This window comes from Morus notabilis, unplaced genomic scaffold, assembly GCF_000414095.1.
Source record: "Morus notabilis unplaced genomic scaffold, ASM41409v2 Scaffold262, whole genome shotgun sequence".
Lineage (NCBI taxonomy): Eukaryota > Viridiplantae > Streptophyta > Magnoliopsida > Rosales > Moraceae > Morus > Morus notabilis.
In genome coordinates, this window is record NW_010364747.1 from 241191 (window position 1) to 264456 (window position 23266).

The window sequence follows — 23266 nt, forward strand, 5'->3', positions numbered from 1 at the left end:
CCTGAGATTGAAGGGTTGGAGGGGCAAAACACCGACGAAGATTCGCCTGATTTAAGTTGAAGGCCACGAATTTTTGAAGACCCATGGTAAGTAATATGAGAGGCGGTGAAGAGCCAGCCAAAAACACCGGGGAAGCTTCGGATTTAGTAGGGGAGAGATTGAATGGCCGAAGGGAAACGAGTTTGTGATTGTGTGTTGAATTCTTTTTTATGAATTCTTTCGTTGCTCCGTGGTCTTTGGATTCAATTTGAATTGATGGATGGGGGTTAATTTTTTTGTTCGTGAAGTCTTGCGGTCAGTGATTTTTGTTGTACAGTCAAGGTTCTTTATTTTGCATAAACATTTTGAAGATCTCCTCCCCATTTCCTCCCATTATTATCATAATGTAATGCCCAACTTCTACTCCAGGCAAAAATTAATTCCTATGCAGCAAAGTGCGAAGCAAACTTCTCTCTCCGTTTCCAATTCTTTTGGCATTGTCTGCATTGCATAGTTCACGAATTCAAAATTATGATTCAAAATTATTTATTAGACGTTTAGTTTATGAATTTAGAATTATAATTTAAAATTATTCTCAATTTACGTATGTTTTTTTATAAGAAAAAATACTGTAACAAATCACGAACTATAATTTAATTTACGGGTATTTTTTGTGAAAAAAATACTAACGAATGAACTACGAATTATGATACGAATCCTCATACAAAACACCTATCAAAGCATCTATTTTAACAATGCAATAATTTTTATTTCCACAAAATGACAGCCCCGCCCCCCAATTTTGTTTTGAGCACCAATGTAATCCCAAATTAGTTATCCAATAATGAGGATTATAAATTCATTTTTTGGTCATTTTAATTTGTATTATGTTAGGGTTCTCTCATTATGAATTATGTATTATTTTTAGATATTATGTATTAGATACATTATATGATTTAGATTATATCTTCAATTATTACTAATAAAAAAGGACTCTTAGAACAAAGGAATTAAACAAAATATACGATTTTTCTGCCATTACATAGTTAAAAGTGTTACAAAATTAATTAAACTCATTTTTGGTGTTAAATGAGGGTAAAATCAACATTTTCAGCACTATATATAACTAGAAATGTTTTCTTATATATGAAAGGACAGTTTTGACATTTTCAAAAAATTTAAGTCAAATTTGAGTCAACATGGTTGACTAGTCTGTGTAATTTTTTTTAAAACGTCAGGAGGTGTTGACGTAATTAGATTTAATCAAAAGAACGTCTCTGTTATTTTAACAAAATACAGGGAGTGTGGAAATTATTCAAAAAAAAAAAAAAAGAAAGAAAAGAAAAAAATAAAATCGTACCCTAAGACATCTGTAAGCAGTGACAGTGAGTCCGTGACGAGAGCTAGTGAGCAGATGAAGAGCAATGGAAATTTAAGCAACCTTCTCAAACAAGTAAACTGCGGTTAACAGTAACTATTATGGATGTCAAAACTAACTTGGATATACATTCTTACAGCAAGTTTATCAGATTTTTCCCCCTACCCCATAATCATAACAAACAGATTATAATTATTAGCAGTACCTTCGCAATTATGAATCAACAAATGCGAGCAAGCAGAGACTTTGCTCCTTGCTGATGGTGATGGTGTTACTTATAATGCTCTTCACTGGAACTTACCACTCTTGCTGGTTAATTCCCAACTCTCTTTCCTCCAACGAGAAAATCATTAATACAAAAAAGTCGATTTAATCAGCATTTGTATCCTCAACAGATTTCTTGTATTCTGGCTTAAGCTCGTAAGTTCCTTGGTTGGTCCCTCTCTTATTGTACACGCATAGCTCATTGAGTATCTCTTTCAAGAATTGCTGTAGAAAAAAAGGTTACAAATATCATTCAGAAAGACTCTAATGCAAGATATAATACATTGTGTTGGGATCATATTTCACAACAACATAATTGTAAGATTGTCCTTGGTTTTCCCCCTTTTCGTTGGTCAACAATAGAAGATTCGCTTACTTACAATTCTCAAGGATTTTGCTCAGATAACATTTTTTTTCCCACCCCAAAACCCACTTTAACTTGTAGATAACCTTACAAAGGATATCTTTATAAGGCTTGCAGATAACCATATAAAGCATAATTCTAAAGCCACAAAAAATGAATAAGAGTATAAAATAAGCAAATCATTATCAATGGACATACCGCAGGTTGATCAGTCTCTTGGACAAGCTGCTTCAAAGCCCAATTTGGTTGTCTTTCAAATAACTTGAACATTATATCCTCCAGCTCCCCACGATCTCTTCTAGTTCTTTTCATGTCTGATTGTTTCACTGGAGCAGTTTTCTTTTTATCCTATAATAAATGTATCAAGTGATTTTAAGCAGCGTGCCCTTGTTCGTTGGATATTTTAGGTAACATATACATACATATATTATATATACATATATATAAATATAACCTGTAGTCACAATAGCAATAACACGGATAGTTCAATTATATCCTGCACTTGTCAACTTTTACTCGGAAAATATTTGCATTTTAACATATATATTATGAATCTATGAGACGATAGAAGCCCTAATTATCTAAGGATTCCAGTTAGGATTTAGGAATCAGAATAAGAAAAAGAATAGAGATCAGATGAAATCGTTTTCTGAATCAGAAAAATTCTGAGATTGTACAAGGTGAACAGGCAATTCGAGAGACCTGCCAACTCTACCTACTAGGGTTAGCCGAGAATTTCCAACTTCCCCACAAAGGCTAGCCTTTCGTCTCTGTTTTCCGACACTTGTACCCTTTTTTCCCATCCCCTAACTAATAATAGACTATAACAACCACACCACAGTCTAATCCATTCTAACCAACTTCTAACAACTAACACAATTTAGATCCTGTTTGTAGTTTTTCTGTCATAGTGAATCTGATAGGGGATTTATCATAATATTTAGCTAAAAGTCTACAAAGGCGGCGACCAAAAGATTTTGAAATTAAGCTTACAGGCACACAGATAAGGATTTACAAGGAACCGGTGCTTATATGCTGGATAGAAGGCTGAACTGAGTAGAGATTTGCCATGGAAACAATGAAGTAACTCATATAGTAGGGGAAAAAAACGCGTAGAAGGTAAACAAGCAAACATTATTAACTCCGCCTATGCGTTTGAATAGCCGGTCCCAAGCCCGGATAAAGGAGGGGAGTTGCGGTAGGTTGACGGCAAGCGTAAAAATAAGTCACTCTCTTGAATTTCACTCACATAGAATCTGTTGAGGCGTTCCCTACGTGCGACGCGCTATGCCGGGCCCCGGGTATAGTGTTAAATAGGCAAAGGGGGTCTTCGCACATTCATAGACATGTGCGGGGGAAAAAGCGAGCCCATGCGCCATGTCGGGCCCCGGATATGGTGAAAAATATGCAAGGGGGGTCCTTGCACATTCATGGATGTATGCAAGGGCAGAGCTAGCCCATGATAGGAAAATTCGTTTAGGTAGTTAGAATGTAGGTTCCTTAACTGGTAAATTTATTAAGTTAGTAGATGTTATGGTAAGAAAAAGAATTAACATTTATGCTTACAGGAAACGAAGTGGATAAGAGAGAAAGCAAAGGAGATTAGAAATTTAGCACAAATTATGGTATACAGGTTGGGAAAGGAATCGCAATAGAGTTGGTATTCTCGTGGACAAAACTGTGAAGGATGATGTAGTTGAGATTAAGCGAATAGGAGATAGAATTATTATGCTCAAATTGGTACTAGGAAATAAGTTCATCTATGTAATTAGTGCTTACGCTTTACAAATAGGATTTGATGCGGAAACTAAAGTCAAGTTCTGGGAAGACATGGATGACTTAATGTTAGGTACCTAGGTTTTCCACAGCCAAACATACACATCAATCCTAAAATTGACAAGGAATTGGATAGAAATAAGGGAATTCTTTTATTGAAAAGCACTAGCCAATCTCCAATTACACTACCAAACGGAAAGTAAAAGATAGAACGGAGAATTTGAGTACTCCGGGGACTCCTAATTTGGTGGTATTCGAGAGACCACCAGCTCTCCTTAATCTCAGTCTCCCAAAACTCTCAAAATCACAGCCTATCCTAGTGAGCTACTAAGCCCTTTATTTATACTGCTATTAAGACTATTAAAAAAGACTTATAAATATTAGGTTCATAACATTACCCCCGCCCCAAAGAAACATCTTGTCCTCAAGGTGTTAAGTAATCACAACCGTGTGACTCCACTTCCTTCCAATCTTGATGAGGTTGGATCTTAGAACGTCGACCAGAATGATTCGTACAAAATTTGCTTCAAATGTTCTTGTTAACTTTATCTTTTCAACTTCACACTTTTGTTTGGAGCTAGAATTGAGAACCACTTTAAGGGCAGCGAAACCATGAAGCTCAGCCTCAAAATCATCCTTGTCATAATGGAAAACCTTGTTGGTCAGCTCAAACAATTCATTTATAACAAAAACCTTCCTCCCACAAGCGTTATCTTGCTGCAGTGCATGTTCCACCTCGCCAGAGAAAGCTGCCTTGCTGTTTGTCAGAACATCAACAATGGAGGGCAGCTGCAAGCATACTCTTTTATCAACAGCCCCATAATTGCTGTAAACAGAATCAAATTCATCTTTTATAATACAAGAATGGACTTCTTTCACTGGTACAGCAAACTCCGGTTCTAAAGTAACATCCTTGGAAAATTTTGATGTCATTGACATCTTATTTCCCATATCTTGAAGCCCCTCATTACAAGCATCAGATTGAAAACCAACTTCATTTTCAATGCCTTGGTCCACCTTGCCATCAAAATTCTTCATAGTCAAGACTCCTTGAACATCCATTTGATCTGAAACATCAGTTGTTTGAGCTAGACGCAACCTACTTGAACTACCTACCACTTGCTCTTTATCGACTTCCAATTTTGTAATGACAACTCTCTCTAAAACCGAATTTGAAATCTCTTTCCCAGGTTTGGCAAGTACCTTGAATTGTCGTCTATAGTCAGTCGTGGTATCCTCTTGACGTTTCACCAAGAAACTCTCAGGTAAGGCCTCATCGGATGACAGTCTGAAATGCTTAAGCAGATGAGTCTTCAATTCATTCCAACTGTAGAATGGGCAACGAGCATCTTGCCATTGATACCAAGCCAAAGCATCACCCTTCATAGCCATTTCAACAGCTTGAATTTTCATATTGTTCGTCATTCTATAAAACAAAAAGTATCATTCAGCTCTAAAGACCCACCCATCAGGGTCTTCTCCGGCAAACAATGGCATATCCATTCGCTGAAATCGTTGATCCATTCGGCCCTCTCATAGGGTGTCGTGCCACCTTCCCCTCTCCTTACTCGAAACCCTTAGATTGGTTCTGACTCCAAATCGAGAAGACCCAACTCGCTCCCTCAAATCAGATTGCAAAACCCAATCTCCCTCACCCAACTCAGATTGCCCAGACCTAACCTCAGTCATGCCAAAACTTGAAGATCCAGTCCATATTTGGCTGTAATTAGCTCTAATCTTGTTGTATGTTCGAGGCCCAAACCTAACATCATCGAAATCAGTCTCAATCACGTCAGAATCGCAAAACCCAGACCTAGGGCCGCCGGAATTTCAGGACCCATCCCTAATTTCGCCGAAATCCTCCCAAATCGGGCCGAACTTGCGCGACCCAGTCCGAATTCGGCCGGAATTACCTCAGACGAACCGGAATCGCGATGCCCGGTCCAAACCGGGCTGGAATCAGCCCCAACCACGACCGAATCAGGGCTGGGTTCCCTGTTCCGAGGGTACCCCATGTCGTCCCAGCCCCGGAGCAAGCCTCTCCTCTAACTCCGGCTCCCACTCCGATTCACGTCGCCGACCAAGCTCCGTTGCCCTCTCTCGACAGTCGCGACCTCCATCCGCCCTCTTCCCGTCGTCGAACAAGCCCTCGCGCTGCAGATCCGGACCAACCAGCCCCAGATCACGACAGAACTCACGCTCCTCCATGAGACCCACGTCTCTCTGGCGATCGTTCTCCCTCTCGCGACCTCGGCCTTCGCGAATCGGCGCCCCCTGACGACGATCGTGCTGGAAATCCTCCCCCACTCCGCCTGGGTCGTCGCGATCCGCGATCTCTTCGCCCGGAAAATCGCGGTGTTGCTGCTCTTCGTTCCGCCGCTCGCCGTCGCGAACTCCGTAGCTCCTTTCCGGTACTGGCTGCACCACCAACAGCGCCTCCATTCGCCAAAGGGCCGCCTACAAATCACCCATTTGCGTCCGAACTTTCCCCATATGTCCCTGAAGTCCCTCCATACTCGCTCTCAACCCAGCCACCTCCCCCCAAATCTGTGGCAGGTTCTCCGCCACCACCTCTTAGACCGCCTCTTGAACCACCACCAGTCCCTTCTCCACGGTGGTCACCCTCTCCGAATCTGCCGGTGTAGGCACCATGGATCGGTGCTCTGATACCATTGTTAGGGACCTAGGTTTTCCACAGCCAAACATACACATATCAATCCTGAAATTAACAAGGAATTGGATAGAACGGAATTCTTTTATTGAAAACCACTAGCCAATCTCCAATTACACTACGAAGCGGAAAGTAAAAGATAGAATGGAGAATTCGAGTACTCCGGGGACTCCTGATTTGGTGGTATTCGAGAGACCACCAGCTTTCCTTAATCTCAGTCTCCCAAAACTCTCAAAATCACAGCCTACCCTAGTGAGCTACTAAGCCCTTTATTTATAATGCCAAGACTTCTAAATATTAGGTTCCTAACACTTAATGTGTCGTATAGGCAATGAGAATAGCATTTTTATTGGAAGAGATTTCAATGGGGCATGTTAGTAAGGATAGGGAAAACTTCGAAGGGATCCATGGTGGTTTTGGTTTTGGAGCTCAAAACGAAGAATGAAAATCTATTTTGAAATTTGTGTTGGGACATGATTTTGTCATAACACACATTTTTCAAAAAAATAGATTCTCACTTGATAACTTTTAAGAATGGAAGGAACTTACGCCAGATGGATTATTTTCTCACTAAGTATAGAGATCGTTCTCTATGTAAGAATTGTAAAGTAATTCCTGGAGAAGTACTAGCTACCCAACATAGGTTAGTGATCTTAGATGTGAGCATTAAGCTTTGCTATATAAGGACTAAAATAAACCACCTCCCAAGAACTCGTTGGTGACATTTGAAGGGGCTTAAGCAATTGGCCTTTAAAGAGAAGTTGTTAGATGAGACTACTTGGTCATATGTAGGTGATGTAAATACTATGTGAAATGCCATAGCCAGCTGCATTAGAAAAGTGGCAAAGGAGGTACTAGGAGAATCTAGAGGCAAAGGCCCCCCTGGGAAAGAAACCTGGTGGTGGAGTGAGGAAGTTCAAAAGGCTATTAGGACCAAGAGGTATTTATGTAGAGATTTACCAAAGCGTAAGGATGTTAAAACTTTTAATAAGTACAAAGAAACGAAGAAAGAAGCTACGCAAGCAGTTGGTAAGTGTGGAAAGATACGGTTATTCTAGGAAAACCGTGAATATTGTGAAATATAATCCCGGATTAACAAGGATTAGCTGAGCTGTATATATATTTTCTGATTTGATATGATCAGGATTATCTCCTGATTAATAGGGTAGTTTCCTATTTTACTAGTTTGACTTTATGGCAACCCTGTACTATATATTTCCGTGTAAACTCTGATTATTATAATAAAAACAATTATTCAGTCTCAATTCTTAACATGGTATCAGAGCCCTAAGCTCTTTTCTAGGGTGTTCGATTAGTCTTGTGATTCAAGCGTTCTTTTCAGTTTGATTGATGCCCGCTTGTATCCTCTTTTTTTTTTAGATCAACCCTTTGTTCTCCTTTCATAATCACCCTCAGAATTGTGCTTTATAAAACCTAAGGATCATAGCAGCTTCATCTGCAACCAGCAATGCAGCAGAGGCTACTGTGACTTCTCTGGCCGAAAGCAACCACAGTTCTTCCACATGAGATCTGCAGAACATTCAGGCAGTGTACCGATTGAATGGAAAAAATTATCTGAAGTGGTCCCAATTGGTTCGCACGTTTTTGAAGGGAAGAGGCAAAGTGAGTCACTTACTCGGTACAGGTCCTAAAAAGGAAGACCCCAAATTTGAAGCTTGGGATGAACAAGACTCGCTTGTGATGTCCTGGTTATGGAATTCCATGCTGCCAGAAATCAGCGACACGTGTATGTGTTTGAGCACGGCAAAGGAGATATGGGATGCTGTAAAGCAGACTTACTCTACGGTGAATGATGCTGCCCAGATTTATGAAATCAAGACCAAAATTTCAGCCACTAAGCAGGGAAATCGGTCAATCACGGAGTACTCTAATCTCTTGAAAGGTCTTTGGCAAGAGATGGATCATTATCAATGTATTCAAATGAAGTGCAATGACGATGCAGCCATTCTCAAGAGATTCGTTGAAAAAGGGCGAATCTATGATTTTCTTGCAAGGTTGAATGTGGAGTTTGATGCAATAAGAGTACAAATACTTGGGAAGGACGACCTGCCATCCTTGAATGAGACAATTGCAATTGTTCTTGCTAAAGAAGGGAGAAGAGGAGTTATGATTGAAGCACATCCAGTGGAGGGTTCGGCACTTGTGTCTGTGTCGAAAAATACCAATATGAAGAATTTTGGTTCGGAGTAGCGGAAAAGAGAAGATACTCGACAAGCAGCCCCACCTAGACAATACAACAAGGATTCCTTATGGTGTACCTATTGCAAGAAACATCGTCACGCCAAGGAAAATTGATGGAAACTGAATGGAAGGCCCCCGAATATGAACAAAAATTTTTCTAAAAGGAATGTAAATGAGCAAGGACAAGCACATGTTGCTAGTACATATTCGGGCAGTGAAAGGAGGATCACAGAATTCATCTCCATCACTGAATTCATTTCCAGCGTTTGATAAAGAAGAAATAGAGAAGTTAAAGAACTTGTTGGGGTCTCTGGAACAACCATCCTCGGTAGGTACATGCTCTCTTGCATTTTCAGGTATAGTCTCATCTTCTTATGTTGCTAATGTCTCAGATAAAATTCTTTCAAATCAGTGGATAATTGATTCAGGTGCTACCAACCACATGACCTGTTCCTCAAAAAAATTTCTCTTACACTCCATGTCCTAGTCACCGGAAAATAACCATAGATGATGGCTCCATTACTACCGTAGCTGGACAGGGAGATGTCTATATAAATCCCTCTCTTACACTCCGAAATGTTCTCCATGTTCCCAAATTATTTACCAATCTCGTTTCAATTCAAAAACTCACTAAAGATTCCAATTGCAGTGTGACGTTTTCTTCCTCTAATTGTGTGTTTCAGGATCAGGGCACGAAGAGGATGATTGGACGTGCTAGTGAGAGAGATGGTCTTTACTACCTGGAAGAATCAAGTGAAAGAATGAGAGTTGAGAATTCCCTGCCTTTTTCATTTCTATCCGAGTCTCTGCTAGTTCCAATAAAGACAAGCTTTGGCTTTATCATCGTCGCTTAGGTCATCCATCATTTAGTGTTCTTAGAATTGTGTTTCCATCATTGTTTAAAGGGCCAGCTGAAAATTTCCATTGTAATGACTGTGAACTTGCAAAGCACAGACGTACCTCTTTTCCAATTAGTAATACAAGAACTCTCTTTCCTTTCACTCTTATTCATAGCGATATTTAGGGACCATCTACGGTCCTTAATATCTCTAGGGCTAGGTGGTTTGTGTCCTTTATTGATGATTGCACTCGTGTGTCGTGGATATATCTTATGAAAAATAAATCAAATGTTAGCACGGTGTTTCCAAATTTCTACAACATGATCAAAACTCAATTTGATGTAGGAATTAAGAGATTTCGATCCAATAATGCAAAGAACTTTTTTAATCAGTCTCTCTCTCCTTTCTTTCAAAAACAAGGCATCATCCATGAATCCTCCTGTGTTAGCACACCTCAACAAAACGGGGTGGCCGAACGAAAGAACAGTCATCTTCTTGCTATCACTAGAGCAACTTTATTCCATAAAAATGTCCCAAAACAATATTGGGGAGAAGCCGTTTTAACCGCTGCCCATCTTATCAATCGATTGCCTACAAAAGCTCTTGATTTCAAAAGTCCTATGGAATCTCTCACTAAATTTTTCCCAAATTTCAATGCTTCCAACAATCTCACTCCTAGAATATTTGGTAGTGTCGCATTAGTTCATGTTCATTCCCAAAACAGAGGAAAACTTGATCCACGTGCTCTCAAGTGTGTTTTTATTGGTTATTCCTCCACACAAAAAGGGTACAAATGTTTCCATCCGCCTACAAGAAAATTCTTCGTGTCCGTCGATGTCACATTCGTTGAAACATAGTCATATTTCTCTAATTCCTATCTTCAGGGGGAGAAGTTAAGTGAAGATAGGGAAAAAGACTTGTTTCTCCTTAGTCGTCCTTGTCAACCCGAGTCTTCTGAGGCCGAGTCTTCTTCACCCAACATCGAAATACCTCCAAGTGGTCAACCCGAGTCTTCTTCTTCACCTAATGGTGAGTCTTCAAATGTTGAATCTGCATCTGCTCCATATCTGTCCGAACCCAGTACACCTAAGTTAAATGGAATGATAAAAGGAAAGGAAATTCAAGAATCCATTCGGCCACTACAAGTTTATTCAAGGAGGCGAGCACCAATCTCTCAACCTACGCATGTTCAGTCACCTGTTCGAGCTACTGTTCAATCATTTGAGGTAAATCCCACTCCTACTGAGACTATTACTCAACCACCCAATCCTACTAAACCCACCAATGAAATAGCTGAGCCAAATGATTATGACCTGATTGCTCTTAGAAAAGGAACCAAAACTTGTACAAAGCATCCGTTATACCTGTTCATATCCTACAATAACTTGTCCCAAAATTATAGAGCCTTCCTTAGCAAACTCCATGAAATTCTCATTCCTAGAAATTTATCTGAGGCATTAGGAAATGAGAAATGGGAAAATGCTATGAAAGTGGAGATGGAGGCATTGGAGAAAAACAAAACGTGGGACTTGGTCAGATTGCCAAAGGGAAAGAAGCTGGTTGGATGCAGATGGGTTTTCACCGTGAAGTATAAGTCGGACAGGTCTGTGGAGAGATACAAAGCAAGGTTGGTTGCCAAAGGTTATACACAAACCTTCGGTATAGATTATGTTGAAACCTTTGCCCCAGTTGTAAAAATGAACACAGTACGTGTTATTTTATCCTTGGCTGCCAATTTTGGGTGGGGTTTACAACAGTTTGATGTAAAAAACGCCTTCTTACACGGCGATCTTGAAGAGAAAATTTACATAGAGGTGCCTCCTGGATTTGAGTCTAAAGAAGGGAAGGTATGTAAGCTAAAGAATGCTCTATATGGACTCAAACAGTCACCAAGGGCCTGGTTTGGGAGATTTGCTAAAGTAATGATCACCATGGGATATAAACAGAGTCAAGGAGATCATACTTTGTTTGTGAAGCACTCGAAGTCAGGGGGAGTGACGGCATTATTAGTGTATGTAGATGACATCATAGTCACGGGCAACGATGAAGAAGGAATGCATAGTTTAAAGAGGTGCTTGGAGAAAGAATTTGACATCAAAGAGCTTGGGAAGCTAAAATACTTCCTAGGTATTTAAGTGGCACACTCAAAAGAGGGAATCTTCATATCACAGCAAAAATATGTGTTGGATTTGTTAAAGGAAACCAGGAAGCTGGGATGTAAACCAGTTGATACACCGATCGAGTTCAACCACAGGTTATGTGATGCTCCAGAGGACACAGCGGTGGACAAAAGTTCCTATCAAAGGCTAGGAAGATTGATTTACTTGGCCTACACAAGGCCAGATATTGCTTTTGCAGTGAGCATTGTTAGTCAGTTTATGCACAATCCGAAGGAGATGCACCTCAATGCTGTGTATAGAATTCTACAGTATTTGAAGGGCACTACTGGAAAAGTGATTCTATTCAAGAAAGGACAAAGTATGACGCTAGAAGCTTACACTGGCGCAGATTATGCATGTTCCCTAGTTGACAGGAGATCAACATCAGGATATTGCACCTTCCTAGAGGGTAATCTTGTGACTTGGAGGAGTAAGAAACAGACGGTGACAAGATCAAGTGCAGAATCAGAATTCAGGTCAATGGCACTTGGGATATGTGAGTTACTATGGCTTAAAATAATTCTAGATGATCTACGAGTTGAATGGGAAGGTCCGATGCAACTATACTGTGATAATAAGTCAGCTATAAGTATCGCCCATAATCCAGTGCAACATGATCGAACGAAGCACATTGAAGTGGACAGACACTTTTTAAAGGAGAAACTCGATAGTGGTCTAATTCGTACTCCGTTCATCTCAACCAAAGACCAGCTAGCGGACATACTTACAAAGGGACTCCCAAACACGGCTTTTCAGAAGATTGTCAGCAAGCTTGGAATAGAATATATCTATTCATCAGCTTGAGGGGGAGTGTGGAAATATACGGTTATTCTAGGAAAACCGTGTATAATATTGTGAAATATAATCCCTGATTTCCAAGGATTAGTTGAGCTGTATATATATTTTCTGATTTGATATGAGCAGGATTATCTCCTGATTAATTGGGTAGTTTCTTATTTTACTGGTTTGACTTTATGGCAGACCTGTACTATATATTTCCGTGTAAACTCTGATGATTATAATAAAAACAATTATTCAGTCTCAATTCTTGACAGTAAGACTCGTTCTACTTACTTAGATGAGGTATATAGGAAACTTGGGACTAAAGAATAAGAGAATGATATATATAAACTAGTTAAGATAAAAGAAGGAAAGTATCAGGACATAAATCAAGTGAGGTGTGTTAAGGATAATACGGATCAGATTCTAACAAGAGATAAAGACATTAGGGAAAGGTGAAGGAGTTACTTTGAAAAGTTTTATAATGATGATCGTGCGATAGAGTTTGACAATCTTAGGTCACAAGGGGAACCTAATGTGATGTACACGAGAGGAATCAAAGTCTCGGAAGTTAAAACTGCACTACGGAAGATGAAAAAAGGAAAGGCATGTGGGCCAGATGATATTCCAATAGAGGTTTGGATGGCGTTAGGAGATGCTGTAATTGTGTGACTCACTAAGCTTTTTAATGAGATACTAAAGAAGAAACATATGCCTGATGCATGGAGGAAAAGTATTCTTGTCCCCATCTTCAAGAATAAAGGAGATGTGTTGAATTGTAACAATTATAGAAGCATAAAGTTAATAAGCCACATTATGAAACTTTGGGAGAGAGTTATCGAAAGGAGATTAAGGGCCACAACTACCATCTCAGGTAACCAATTTGGCTTCATGCCAAGCAGATCAACCACGGAAGCCATTTTTCTTCTTAGGATGCTTATGGAAAGGTACAAAGAAGCCAAGACAGACCTACATAAGGTCTTTATAGATTTAGGAAGGCATATGATAGGGTGCCGAGGGAAGTTTTATGGTGGGTGCTAGAAAAGAGAGGGGTGCATGTGAGGTATATTAAGGTAATTAAGGACATGTACGATGGGGTGGTCACGAGTGGCTACACGGTAGAGTTCCCCATTCGGATCGGCCTTCATCAAGGATTTGTTCTTGGTCCTTATCTTTTCACCATCGTGACGGATGAGCTGACAAGAGAAATCCAAGATAGAGTTCCTTGGTGTATGCTTTTTGCGGACGATATAGTTTTAGTTGATGAACATAGGGAATGAGTTAACCGTAAGTTAGAACTGTAGAAACAGACTCTCGAGATGAAAGGATTTAAGTTAAGTGGGACGAAAACGGAATACATGCATTGCAGGTTTAGTAACTCAAGTAACTAGAGCGATGGAATTTCTTTAGACGGTGTGGAGATTGGGGCTTCTAAGAAGTTTAGGTACCTTGGGTCTATGGTGCAGTACGAAAGAGATATAGAAGAGGAAATATTCAACATAGGATTAAGGCAAGGTGGATTAAGTGGAAGAATGCTACGAGAGTTTTATGTGATGGCAAGATGCCTATTAAGTTGAAAGAAAAATTCTATAAGACTGTAATCCGCCCAGCTATATTATATGGTATTGAATGTTGGGTCATTAAGAGACAACATATATCTAAGATGAGTGTAGCAGAAATGCGTATGTTAAAATGGATGAGTTGCCATACGAGAATGAATCGCATAAGGAATGAAGTTATTCGTAATAAAATAGGTGTAGCACCAATAGAAGATAAGGTACGCGAAGGCCGCTTGAGGTGGTACAGGTATGTCCAACGTGCTAGAAGCACCAGTTCGTGCTTGGGAGGACATTCTTATACCAAATACTAGGAGAGGGAGGGGTAGACCAAGAATTACGTGGACCGAAGTCGTTAGGAAAGACATTCTAGATCTAGGTCTTCTAGAAAGTTTAATTTCGAACAGAGCTGTGTGGAAAAGTGAAATCCATATAACCGACCTCAATTAAATTGAGATTAAGGTTTGTTGTTGTTGTATTAAGATTATCAATTTGAACAATACCTTGGAACTAGATGAAATTAAGCCAACCATGCCAGGCATGGGCCTCATATGCACTCCACGGTCATTGTCAATAACCTTCATCAAAATGGAAAAAAAATGTTATCATCACAATTCACACGTAGTACGATAACGGCAATAACGAAATTTTCAAAGACAGATGATTACCTGTATTTGTCTATTTTTAATCATGGACTTGTTTGTCCTTTCACGACACAATTTGCCATACTCTTCAAGGTTTTCACCATGGGGCTTCATGTCAAACTTGTGCTCTACTTTCCCTTCTACTGCAACCTTACCTATAATTATTTGCAGATTTTTGTTAGCAGAATTAAAGGACCAAAAAAGAAGGGGAAAAAAAAGGCTACAGCAAAAAACCACTTAACCATGTCTGATTTTTAGATCTAAAGTCCAAAAGGATATTATTTCACATTCATCCTAAGTGAGGTGTAACGACCTTTGCTCATTCTACACTAAACCAAACCATCCTCACAAGTTTTTCCAATTCAATTATGTGGAAAAGAATGAGGAAAAATATATTATTAATTCCAATAATTTACACAAGCCACTAAAGGGCTATATATACACGAGTTAGATAAACTCATTGGAGAAATGAAATTATCCCTAATTTTGTTGTTAGCCAGTCACCTAGAATCTAGGAAATAGATAATCACATGATCCCTAGCCCTAGCCGGTCATAATCCTTAGGAGATAATGCTTGCTTCTAGAAGATAATGTTAAATATAATGCGGTTATTTCCCACACTCCCCCTCAAGCTGGTGAATAGGTGTCTCATTCCCAGCTTGGTTGTAATTTCTTAGAAGGTAGTACTATTAAGCCCTTTGGTGAAGATATCAGCTAGTTGATCTCCTGTGGGAACATATGGTGTGCAGATCAATCCACTATCTAGCTTCTCCTTGATGAAGTGTCGGTCCACCTCGACGTGTTTTGTTCGATCGTGTTGCACTGGATTGTGTGCAATGTTGATTGTTGATTTATTATCGCAGTAGAGTCTCATATGCCCACTCCATTTAATCTTCAAGTCCTCCAATATGATCTTCAGCCATAACAATTCGCAGACTCCCTGTGCCATTGCCCTAAACTCGGCTTCTGCACTTGATCGAGCTACAACATTTTGTTTCTTACTTCTCCATGTCACCAAGTTGCCTCCCAGGAATGTACAATATCCGGAGATAAACCTTCGATCCAGGGGAGATCCTGCATAATCTGCATCCGTGTAAGCCTCAAGGACAAGTTCGGAGTTCCTCTTGAACATTATTCCCTTTCCTGGGTTAGCCTTTAGGTAATGAAGCCCTACGTACGAAGGAGAGTTAGAGAAAGGAATGTGGCTGGTGCAGGGGCTGGCAATAGGGATGCGTGTCAGCAAGGAATTACTCGGGAACAAGATGAGCTAGCAGTTGATGAGCTGGCAGTTCCGGAGGCTGAGCTGGCAATTTCCGGGAGAGGTTAGATTGTTTGTTAGAGGGAAGTTAGTTACTGGATGTAGAAATACTATAAATAGCTTAGTCATAGCGGGGGAAGGCATTCGATCATTTTTTCTTAGAAAACTTCCTAGACAAGTTGATAGGAGAGCACGGGATCTCTCGAAAATCCCCATACCTTCCTTTACTCGTATTTGTCGCCATTGTTGATTCTTACTTGTCGCCATAGTTGATTCTTGGTTCCATTAATACAGAATTCTCTTCAATTAGTCATCTTTCTGTGTCAATTACTTTGGAACTTATCAGAAGCACTCAGTAGGCTGCTTGTAGATGGACCTCCTTGGCTAATACATGAATTGGCTAATGATGCTTACGGAATATGCTATGTCTGGCCGGGTGTGTGCAAGGTAAATGAGTTTCTCAACTAGTCTTTGGTACATTTCTCTGTCTATTGTTTGATCACCTGTGGCTTCTCCAAGTTTATGGTTCACCTCTATAGGAGTTGCGGCTGGTTTACTAGCGAGCATTCCTGTTTCTCTAAGAAGATCCATGACATATTTCTGTTGTGAAATGAAGATGCCTTGTCTTGAATGTGCCACCTCAATTCCAAGAAAGTATTTCAGCCTTCCCAATTCTTTAATCTCGAACTCTTTGATCAAGCGTTGCTTCAAGACTTGTTTCTCCCTCTCATCGTTTCCTATTACAATAATGTCGTCCGCATAGACTATCAAGACTGTGACTCCCCCTGAATACGAGTCTTTGATGAAGAGGGTGTGGTCTCCCTGACTTTGCTTATATCCGGTGGCTAGCATCTCTTGGTGAATCTTCCAAACCAAGCACGGGGTGACTGTTTTAAACCGTACAATGCTTTCTTTAACTTGCATACTTTTTATTTTTCAACTCCTCCAAACCCAGGGGGGAATGGTCATATAAATTTCCTCTTTCAAGTCCCCGTGAAGGAATGCGTTCTTCACATCATTCTGTTGTAGGTCCTAGTTATAATTGGCTGCCAATGACAATAAGATCCTTACCGTGTTCATTTTTGCGACTAGCGCAAAAGTCTCTTGATAATCCACCCCATATGTCTGAGTGTACCATTTGGCAACTAGTCTTGCTTCGTAGCGCTCTAATGACCTATCTGCCTTGAATTTTAGAGAAAATACCCATTTGCACCCCACTGCTTTCTTTCCCCTCGGTAGGTCCACTATTTCCCATGTTCCGTTTTTTTTCCAGAGCATCCATTTCCACTCCCATAGCTTTTCGTCATTCTTCCTTAGATAATGCCTCAGACAAAGTGTTTGGAATAGCAATTTCATTTAAACTCGTAAGAAAGCTTTTATGTGATGGTGAAAACCTCTCAAATGATACAAACTAAGATAGTGGGTATAATGGCCTCTTGGTACATTCGTGGGTTCCTTTCCTTATAGCTATAGGCAATTCTTGGTTATGTGTTTGAAGGACAGGGAATGAAGGTGGGTGTTCTACCAATAAAAGCAAAGTAGGTTCAAAAACTGTTACCTCATTCTCAAGAGTCGAGTTGGAGATTTGGACTTGTGTAGATTCAACGGTTGGGCCCCGTTTCCTTGAGTATGTCTTTCCTTTTCCAAAGCGTATATGATCAAGAGTCTTAACATGTATAGGAGACACAAATGGTACTGGGAGGCTGTGGCACGTTTTGAGGGTGCTGCGGATTCCACAGGTTTAGGAGTAGGAGGATGGGATGATGAAGAAGAGGATGGAAGATCAAGAAGAAAAGAATCCTTATCTTCTATAATAGAGGGCTCCCCCTGAAGATAAGGTTGAGCAAAATATGGTTTCTCTTCTGCAAATGTGACATTAGCCGAGACAAAGAGATTTTTGGTGAGTGGATGATAGCATTTGTACCCTTTTTGTGTGGAAGAGTATCCTACAAAGACACATTTGACAGCTCTAGGATCCAATTTTCCCCGATTGTTGCTGTGGACATGAACAAATGAAGTGCACCCAAAAATTCTAGGTATAAGGTTGTTGGTTGTATTGATGGCAGGATAGAATTTAAAAAGAGCTTCCATTGGACTTTTTTACCCTAAAACTCTTGAAGGAGTTCGGTTTATGATATAGGCAACGGTAAGAACGGCATCCCCCCAATAGTGTTTTGGTACGTTATGATGAAACAAGAGTGCTCGGGTAGTGTTTAGGAGATGACCATTTTTTCTTTCTACAACCCCGTTTTGTTGTGGAGTTTTTACGCAAGATGACTCATGGATGATTCCTTCTTTTTGGAAAAAAGGAGACAAGAACTGATTAAAGTAGTCTTTTGCGTTGTCAGACCTAAATCTCTTGATTTTAGTACCAAACTGATTTTGAATCATCAAGTGGAAATTGGAAAAGATGTTACTCACATCGGATTTATTTTTGGGCAAAAAGATCCAGGTAACTCTAGTACAATCATCAATAAAGGACAAAAACCAACATGAATTAGAGATATTTGGAGTAGTGAAAGGGCCCAAGATATCACTGTGGATTAGGTAGAAAGGAGAAGAACATCTTTTATTACTAATAGGAAAGGAAACACGAGTGTGTTTTGCATACTCACAAATGTCACAATGAAATCCCCTAATATCTAATCCCCTAAATAAAGAAGGAAACATAATTTTTAAAACTGCAAAAGACGGATGGCCAAGGCGGTAGTAGTGCAACCAAATGAGATCCCTTTTGGAGGAAGAAAAAAATGAGGATGTTAGGCTCTTCTTGATCATATGTGAAAAATTCGACGTCTCAAGGCTCAGCACGTCCAATCTTCATCCCCGAATCCTGATCCTGAAACTCACAATAAGAAGGGTAAAATGCAACATGACAATGTAAGTCTTTTGTAAGCTTTTGAATAGACACAAGGTTGGTGGACAGTTTTGGGACATGTAAAACATTTTTGAGGATAAGACTAGGTGCGATATGGACATCCCCTACCCCGGCTACTGTGGTTGTGGTTCCATCGGCAATCGTAATTTTTCTATTACTTGGACACAGGGTGTAAGTTTTAAATTGGTTTGAGGCAAGTGTCATAGGATCCGTAACTCTTCACAAACAATTTATCTGAAGCATTTAGTCCACAAGAGAATGAGTGCTTACCCGAGAGTGCCAAAGAGCAAGTGCTGGAGGATGGTTTCTCAAGGGTTCCCAGTAAGTTCCTAAATTTTTATCTCTCTTCATTATTCAACCCGCTATGATCTTTAAGTTTGAGCTTGATCTTGACTTACTTGGGAGGTCTTATATGCTTGGCCTTGTTGTCGTTGCTGCTGTCCTCCTTTGTTTCCCCATTCACGGCTAGTTGTTGAAGGTCCCCATTCACGGCTAGTTGTTGAAGGTTTTCCATGTAATTTCCAGCAACGCTCTCTTGTATGTCGTGGCTTTTTACAGTAGGTACACCAGAGATCTTCTCGATTTGCTCCCTTTTTATACTCCGTTTTTCCAGGTTCAGCTTTTGGTGGTTGTTCCAAGATGAGACCCCGTTGTTTGTTACTAGAGGTTGCGAGTGCAGGTCCACCAAACTGCTTCAGGTTCAAGCATCACTCCTCTGCGACTTTCCTCAGCCCGGATTAAAGCTATTGCCTCTTCCAAGGACGGGATTTCCAACTTCCCTAGGATCTGGATTCGTATAAGATCAAATTCCGGGTTTAAACCTGTAAGAAAGTCATAAACTCAATCTCTTTCTATGAATCTTTTCACTGCCCCTGCACAGTCACTGCACTTCAAGAATTACCCTGTAATAATCTAGTTCTTGCCACTGGTTTAGCAGAAAATTAGCGTATTCTGTTACAGTTTTACTTCCATGTTTGGATGCCGTTGTTTTGATCTTGATCTCGTAAATCAAAGCCGCATCACGGACCTTAGAGTAGGTTCCATGTGTAGCATCCCAAATCGCCTTTGCGGTTGGTAGAAACATGAATGTGTCGCTGATTTCAGGTGTCATGGAATTCCACAACCAAGACATGATCATGGAATCCTCTTCATCCCAGGCTTCGAATCCAGCATCTCCTTCCTTCAGTCCAGTCCCAAGTGACTTAATTTTCCTTTTCCCTTTAGAAAAGTCCGAACCAATTGGGACCACTTCAGGTAGTTTCTGCCATTGAGTCTATAAGCTGTCTGTATATTCTGGAAATTGCCTGGAGAACGCTGAATCTGTTCTTCCTCATGCTGTTGGGTTGCTTGAACCAAGGGAGTTGAAGAGGTTGTTTCTGACATCTCTGAATTTATTCGGATGTGGGATCACAAGAAAGAGGGTAATCCGCAAAACAAGAAACAGAAAGAAAGGGTAATCCGCAAAGAAAAGGCAAATTCGGGGAAAAAATTGCAGAAGAAAAAAACTGTAATGGGAAAAAAGGAACTGCGATGAAGGCAATTCAGAGAAATTCGCCTATGAACGCCGAGGAAAAAATCATAGAAATTCGGCTATGAAGGCCGAGGAAAAGAAGGATTTATTTCTAGAAAAAAAGCCCTATGGCTCTGATACCATGTGGAAAAGAATGAGGAAAAATATTTTATTAATTCCAATAATTTACACAAGCCACTAAAGGGCTATATATACGAGTTAGATAAACTCATTGGAGAAAAGAACTTATCCCTAATTCTGTTATTAGCCGGTCACCTAGAATCTAGAATCTAGGAACTTATCCTTAGCCCTAGCCGGTCATAATCCTTAGGAGATAATGCTTGCTTCTAGAAGATAATGTTAAAGATAATGCAGTTATTTCCCACAAATTCTGATGTCACTACCACAAAAAATGTCACCTTAAAATGAATATCACTACTACGCAAGAAATTTATGTATCAATCAGCATTGAATGGAAAATGAAAGTAAGCCTATGCATTGCCGCTCACCTTGATTTGTCTCCGAAAATACACACATAGGAACAAAGTCTTTAAACATATTCAAAGAATAAGTTTTTGGCTTATGTCCGGTCTCAGTAGCAGCCGTCTCCATTGTGAACTGATAGCAAATTTAAAATGTAAGAAAAGGATAAGGAATTCTTTGGTTTTAAGGAGTAGATATTTTGAAATGAAACTTGCTGCCAAATGTAAATCTCATCAGATTGAGCATCAATTCACATCTAATTGCATTCAACGACAACTATAATGGCTGAACCTCAAAACTCGTTAGGTTTATTGGCCAAATTTGACGAGAGAAGAATTATATAAGTACAATAAGCCAAATTCAATTCTAGTTTATTCCACAAGCGGGAAATGAATTTACCCTCTCAAAATTCGTTCATTTAGACAATTAATCAAGTCAAGGGATATCCATAGAACGACGCAATCTAATCACTTCTCATCTAAAATGCTCAATACCCTCGCTTATTTTGCCCATAAACCCTAATCACGCAAAGCACAACAAAATTTCATAAAAATCTAAGCTTTTACACTAGGGTTTTCCTGAGAAAGTTAATGCGACACAACGAAATTCTGAACCTTTGAGCTTAAATTCCATAAGATGATTACATATTGGTGCGAAAATTGATCATATTATCAAATACATTTAACAATTAAAAAAAAGTTATTCGGAAGAGTACCTGAAGGGAAGAGGGATCGTCAGAGAGAAGAGGATCGAGTGAGAGAACGACCTTGGCAAGGGGATGAGGATCAGAGGGGCTGTGAGACTGCCATGACTTGGCGACGACCAAAGGGCACTTCATCAGCCACACCGACCTCTCTGCCTTACCTGTTTCCAAGTTGCTGCTACTTCCGCTGCCCCCATCGTCTTCCATCTCTCTCTCTCTCTCTCTCTCTCTCTCTCTCTCTCTCTCTCTCTCTCTCTCTAGAATCTTGTCCTTTTGCTCTTCACTTTATCTCTCTACAACTCTTTGTTCTCTTCCTCTGCGACGGTGGGGTCTGGAGGGTTAGGGCTTAGTCCGCACCTTAATTCGAGAGCTTAGAACCAAAGGAGGTGACTTTTCTTACCTGTCAAATATGTCCTGCAACAAGTGAAAGTAGGGTCTTTTAAAAAAAATAATAAAAATAAGAATAAAAAATAAAAGGTAAAAAGTAAATATAGAGATGCAACAATACATCGGGACTCGTGGGCCGGCCCAGACCCATCCTGATGCAGTGACGGGTCGAGTTGATACGACTCGTCACTGTTCAAGGTACGACTCAATTCATAAATATTGGTGGGTTGAGTTGGGCCAATAGTTCATGAATCGACCCGACACGGTCCATGACAGGCCAGGATGGGCCGACTCGTCTAGGCCCATGATGGGCCGGCCCAGCCAGGCCCGTCTAGGCCCATAATGGGCCAGCCCATCTAGGTTCATAATATTTTTATTTTTTTTTTTTTTAGTAATTTTGTAAACATCTTATGTATAATTATCCTTATTGTACTATTTTTTTTCTTATCAAGGTTTTGTCCCACTGAGTTTTCTTTAGAAAGATTTTTATTTAATAAAGTAATCATAAATAAAATATATCTTTCCATATTTCTATTGACTATTCAAACTTTTATATTTGTTAACTTGTTTAAAAATTTAAAAATAAAAATTAAAAATTACATGTTTAAATGGGCTAACTCATCTAAACTCATAATGGGTATTGAGTGGGCTAGCACATTCAAGGCCCATGGCACAACCCATCATGACCCGCAGCACGGCCCAACCTGGCCAGCGACACGGCCCAGCCTGGCCAGCAGCACGGCCCAGCCTAGCCCGCGGCACGGCCCAGCCTGACCCACGTAAAATTGACATGTGGTATGGGTTGGGCCGAGATCATTCTTATACGGGTCGGTCCGACCCGGCCCACGAAATTCGTAGGTTGGGCGACCCAGCCAGCGGCCGTCGTGGGCCTAAAGAGAACGGGCCGGCCCGTTCTTGCATCTCTAAGTAAATAGAGCCCTACCAAGTAATTGAAAAATTTAGCAAAAACTACATGTCGTAAAATTTAGCAAACTTTATTAACAATACGACGTAACTATGGAGATAAACTAGCTGTCGTTGTTCTGCAAATTATAATACGGTGTTAAACTGTATTAAGGGTTTGGAATGAGACAATGCGTCCTTTTACGAGCTGGACGACATTAGACAGCACAACAAATAAACAAACGTGTCGTTTTCAAACATGAACGACAAGAAAAAAAACTGTCGTTTTACCAATTAAACGATATTAAACTGTTATTTTTTTTCTTTCAAAAAAAAACTGATTTTTTTCTTTACAATTTAATCTCTTTTTTTTTCTAATCTTTTACAATATAAACTTGCAGCCTGGGGGAGTATACAAAACGTGTCGACTTTTACTTGGGCAATGAACATTTATTTTGTTGGCCCCTCGTTGTAACTTTACTAGTGTTGGACACCGTCAAAATACGTGCACTATGATTTAAATTCTTTTTCT

At 40.0% G+C, this 23266-nt stretch overlaps 1 protein-coding gene across 1 annotated transcript; it reads right to left on the reverse strand.

The window, feature by feature from the left end:
• Window positions 1-1281: 1281 nt before the first annotated feature.
• LOC21402352 (transcription initiation factor IIF subunit beta) lies at window positions 1282-21838 on the reverse strand. The gene is made up of 6 exons (XM_010106967.2): window positions 21457-21838; window positions 20768-20876; window positions 14637-14767; window positions 14472-14546; window positions 2184-2333; window positions 1282-1846 (listed from the first exon to the last, which is right to left on the reverse strand). Exons 1-6 carry the CDS (start codon window positions 21649-21651, stop codon window positions 1727-1729), a joined length of 780 nt encoding a protein of 259 aa, XP_010105269.2. The 5' UTR covers window positions 21652-21838; the 3' UTR covers window positions 1282-1726.
• Window positions 21839-23266: the final 1428 nt, after the last annotated feature.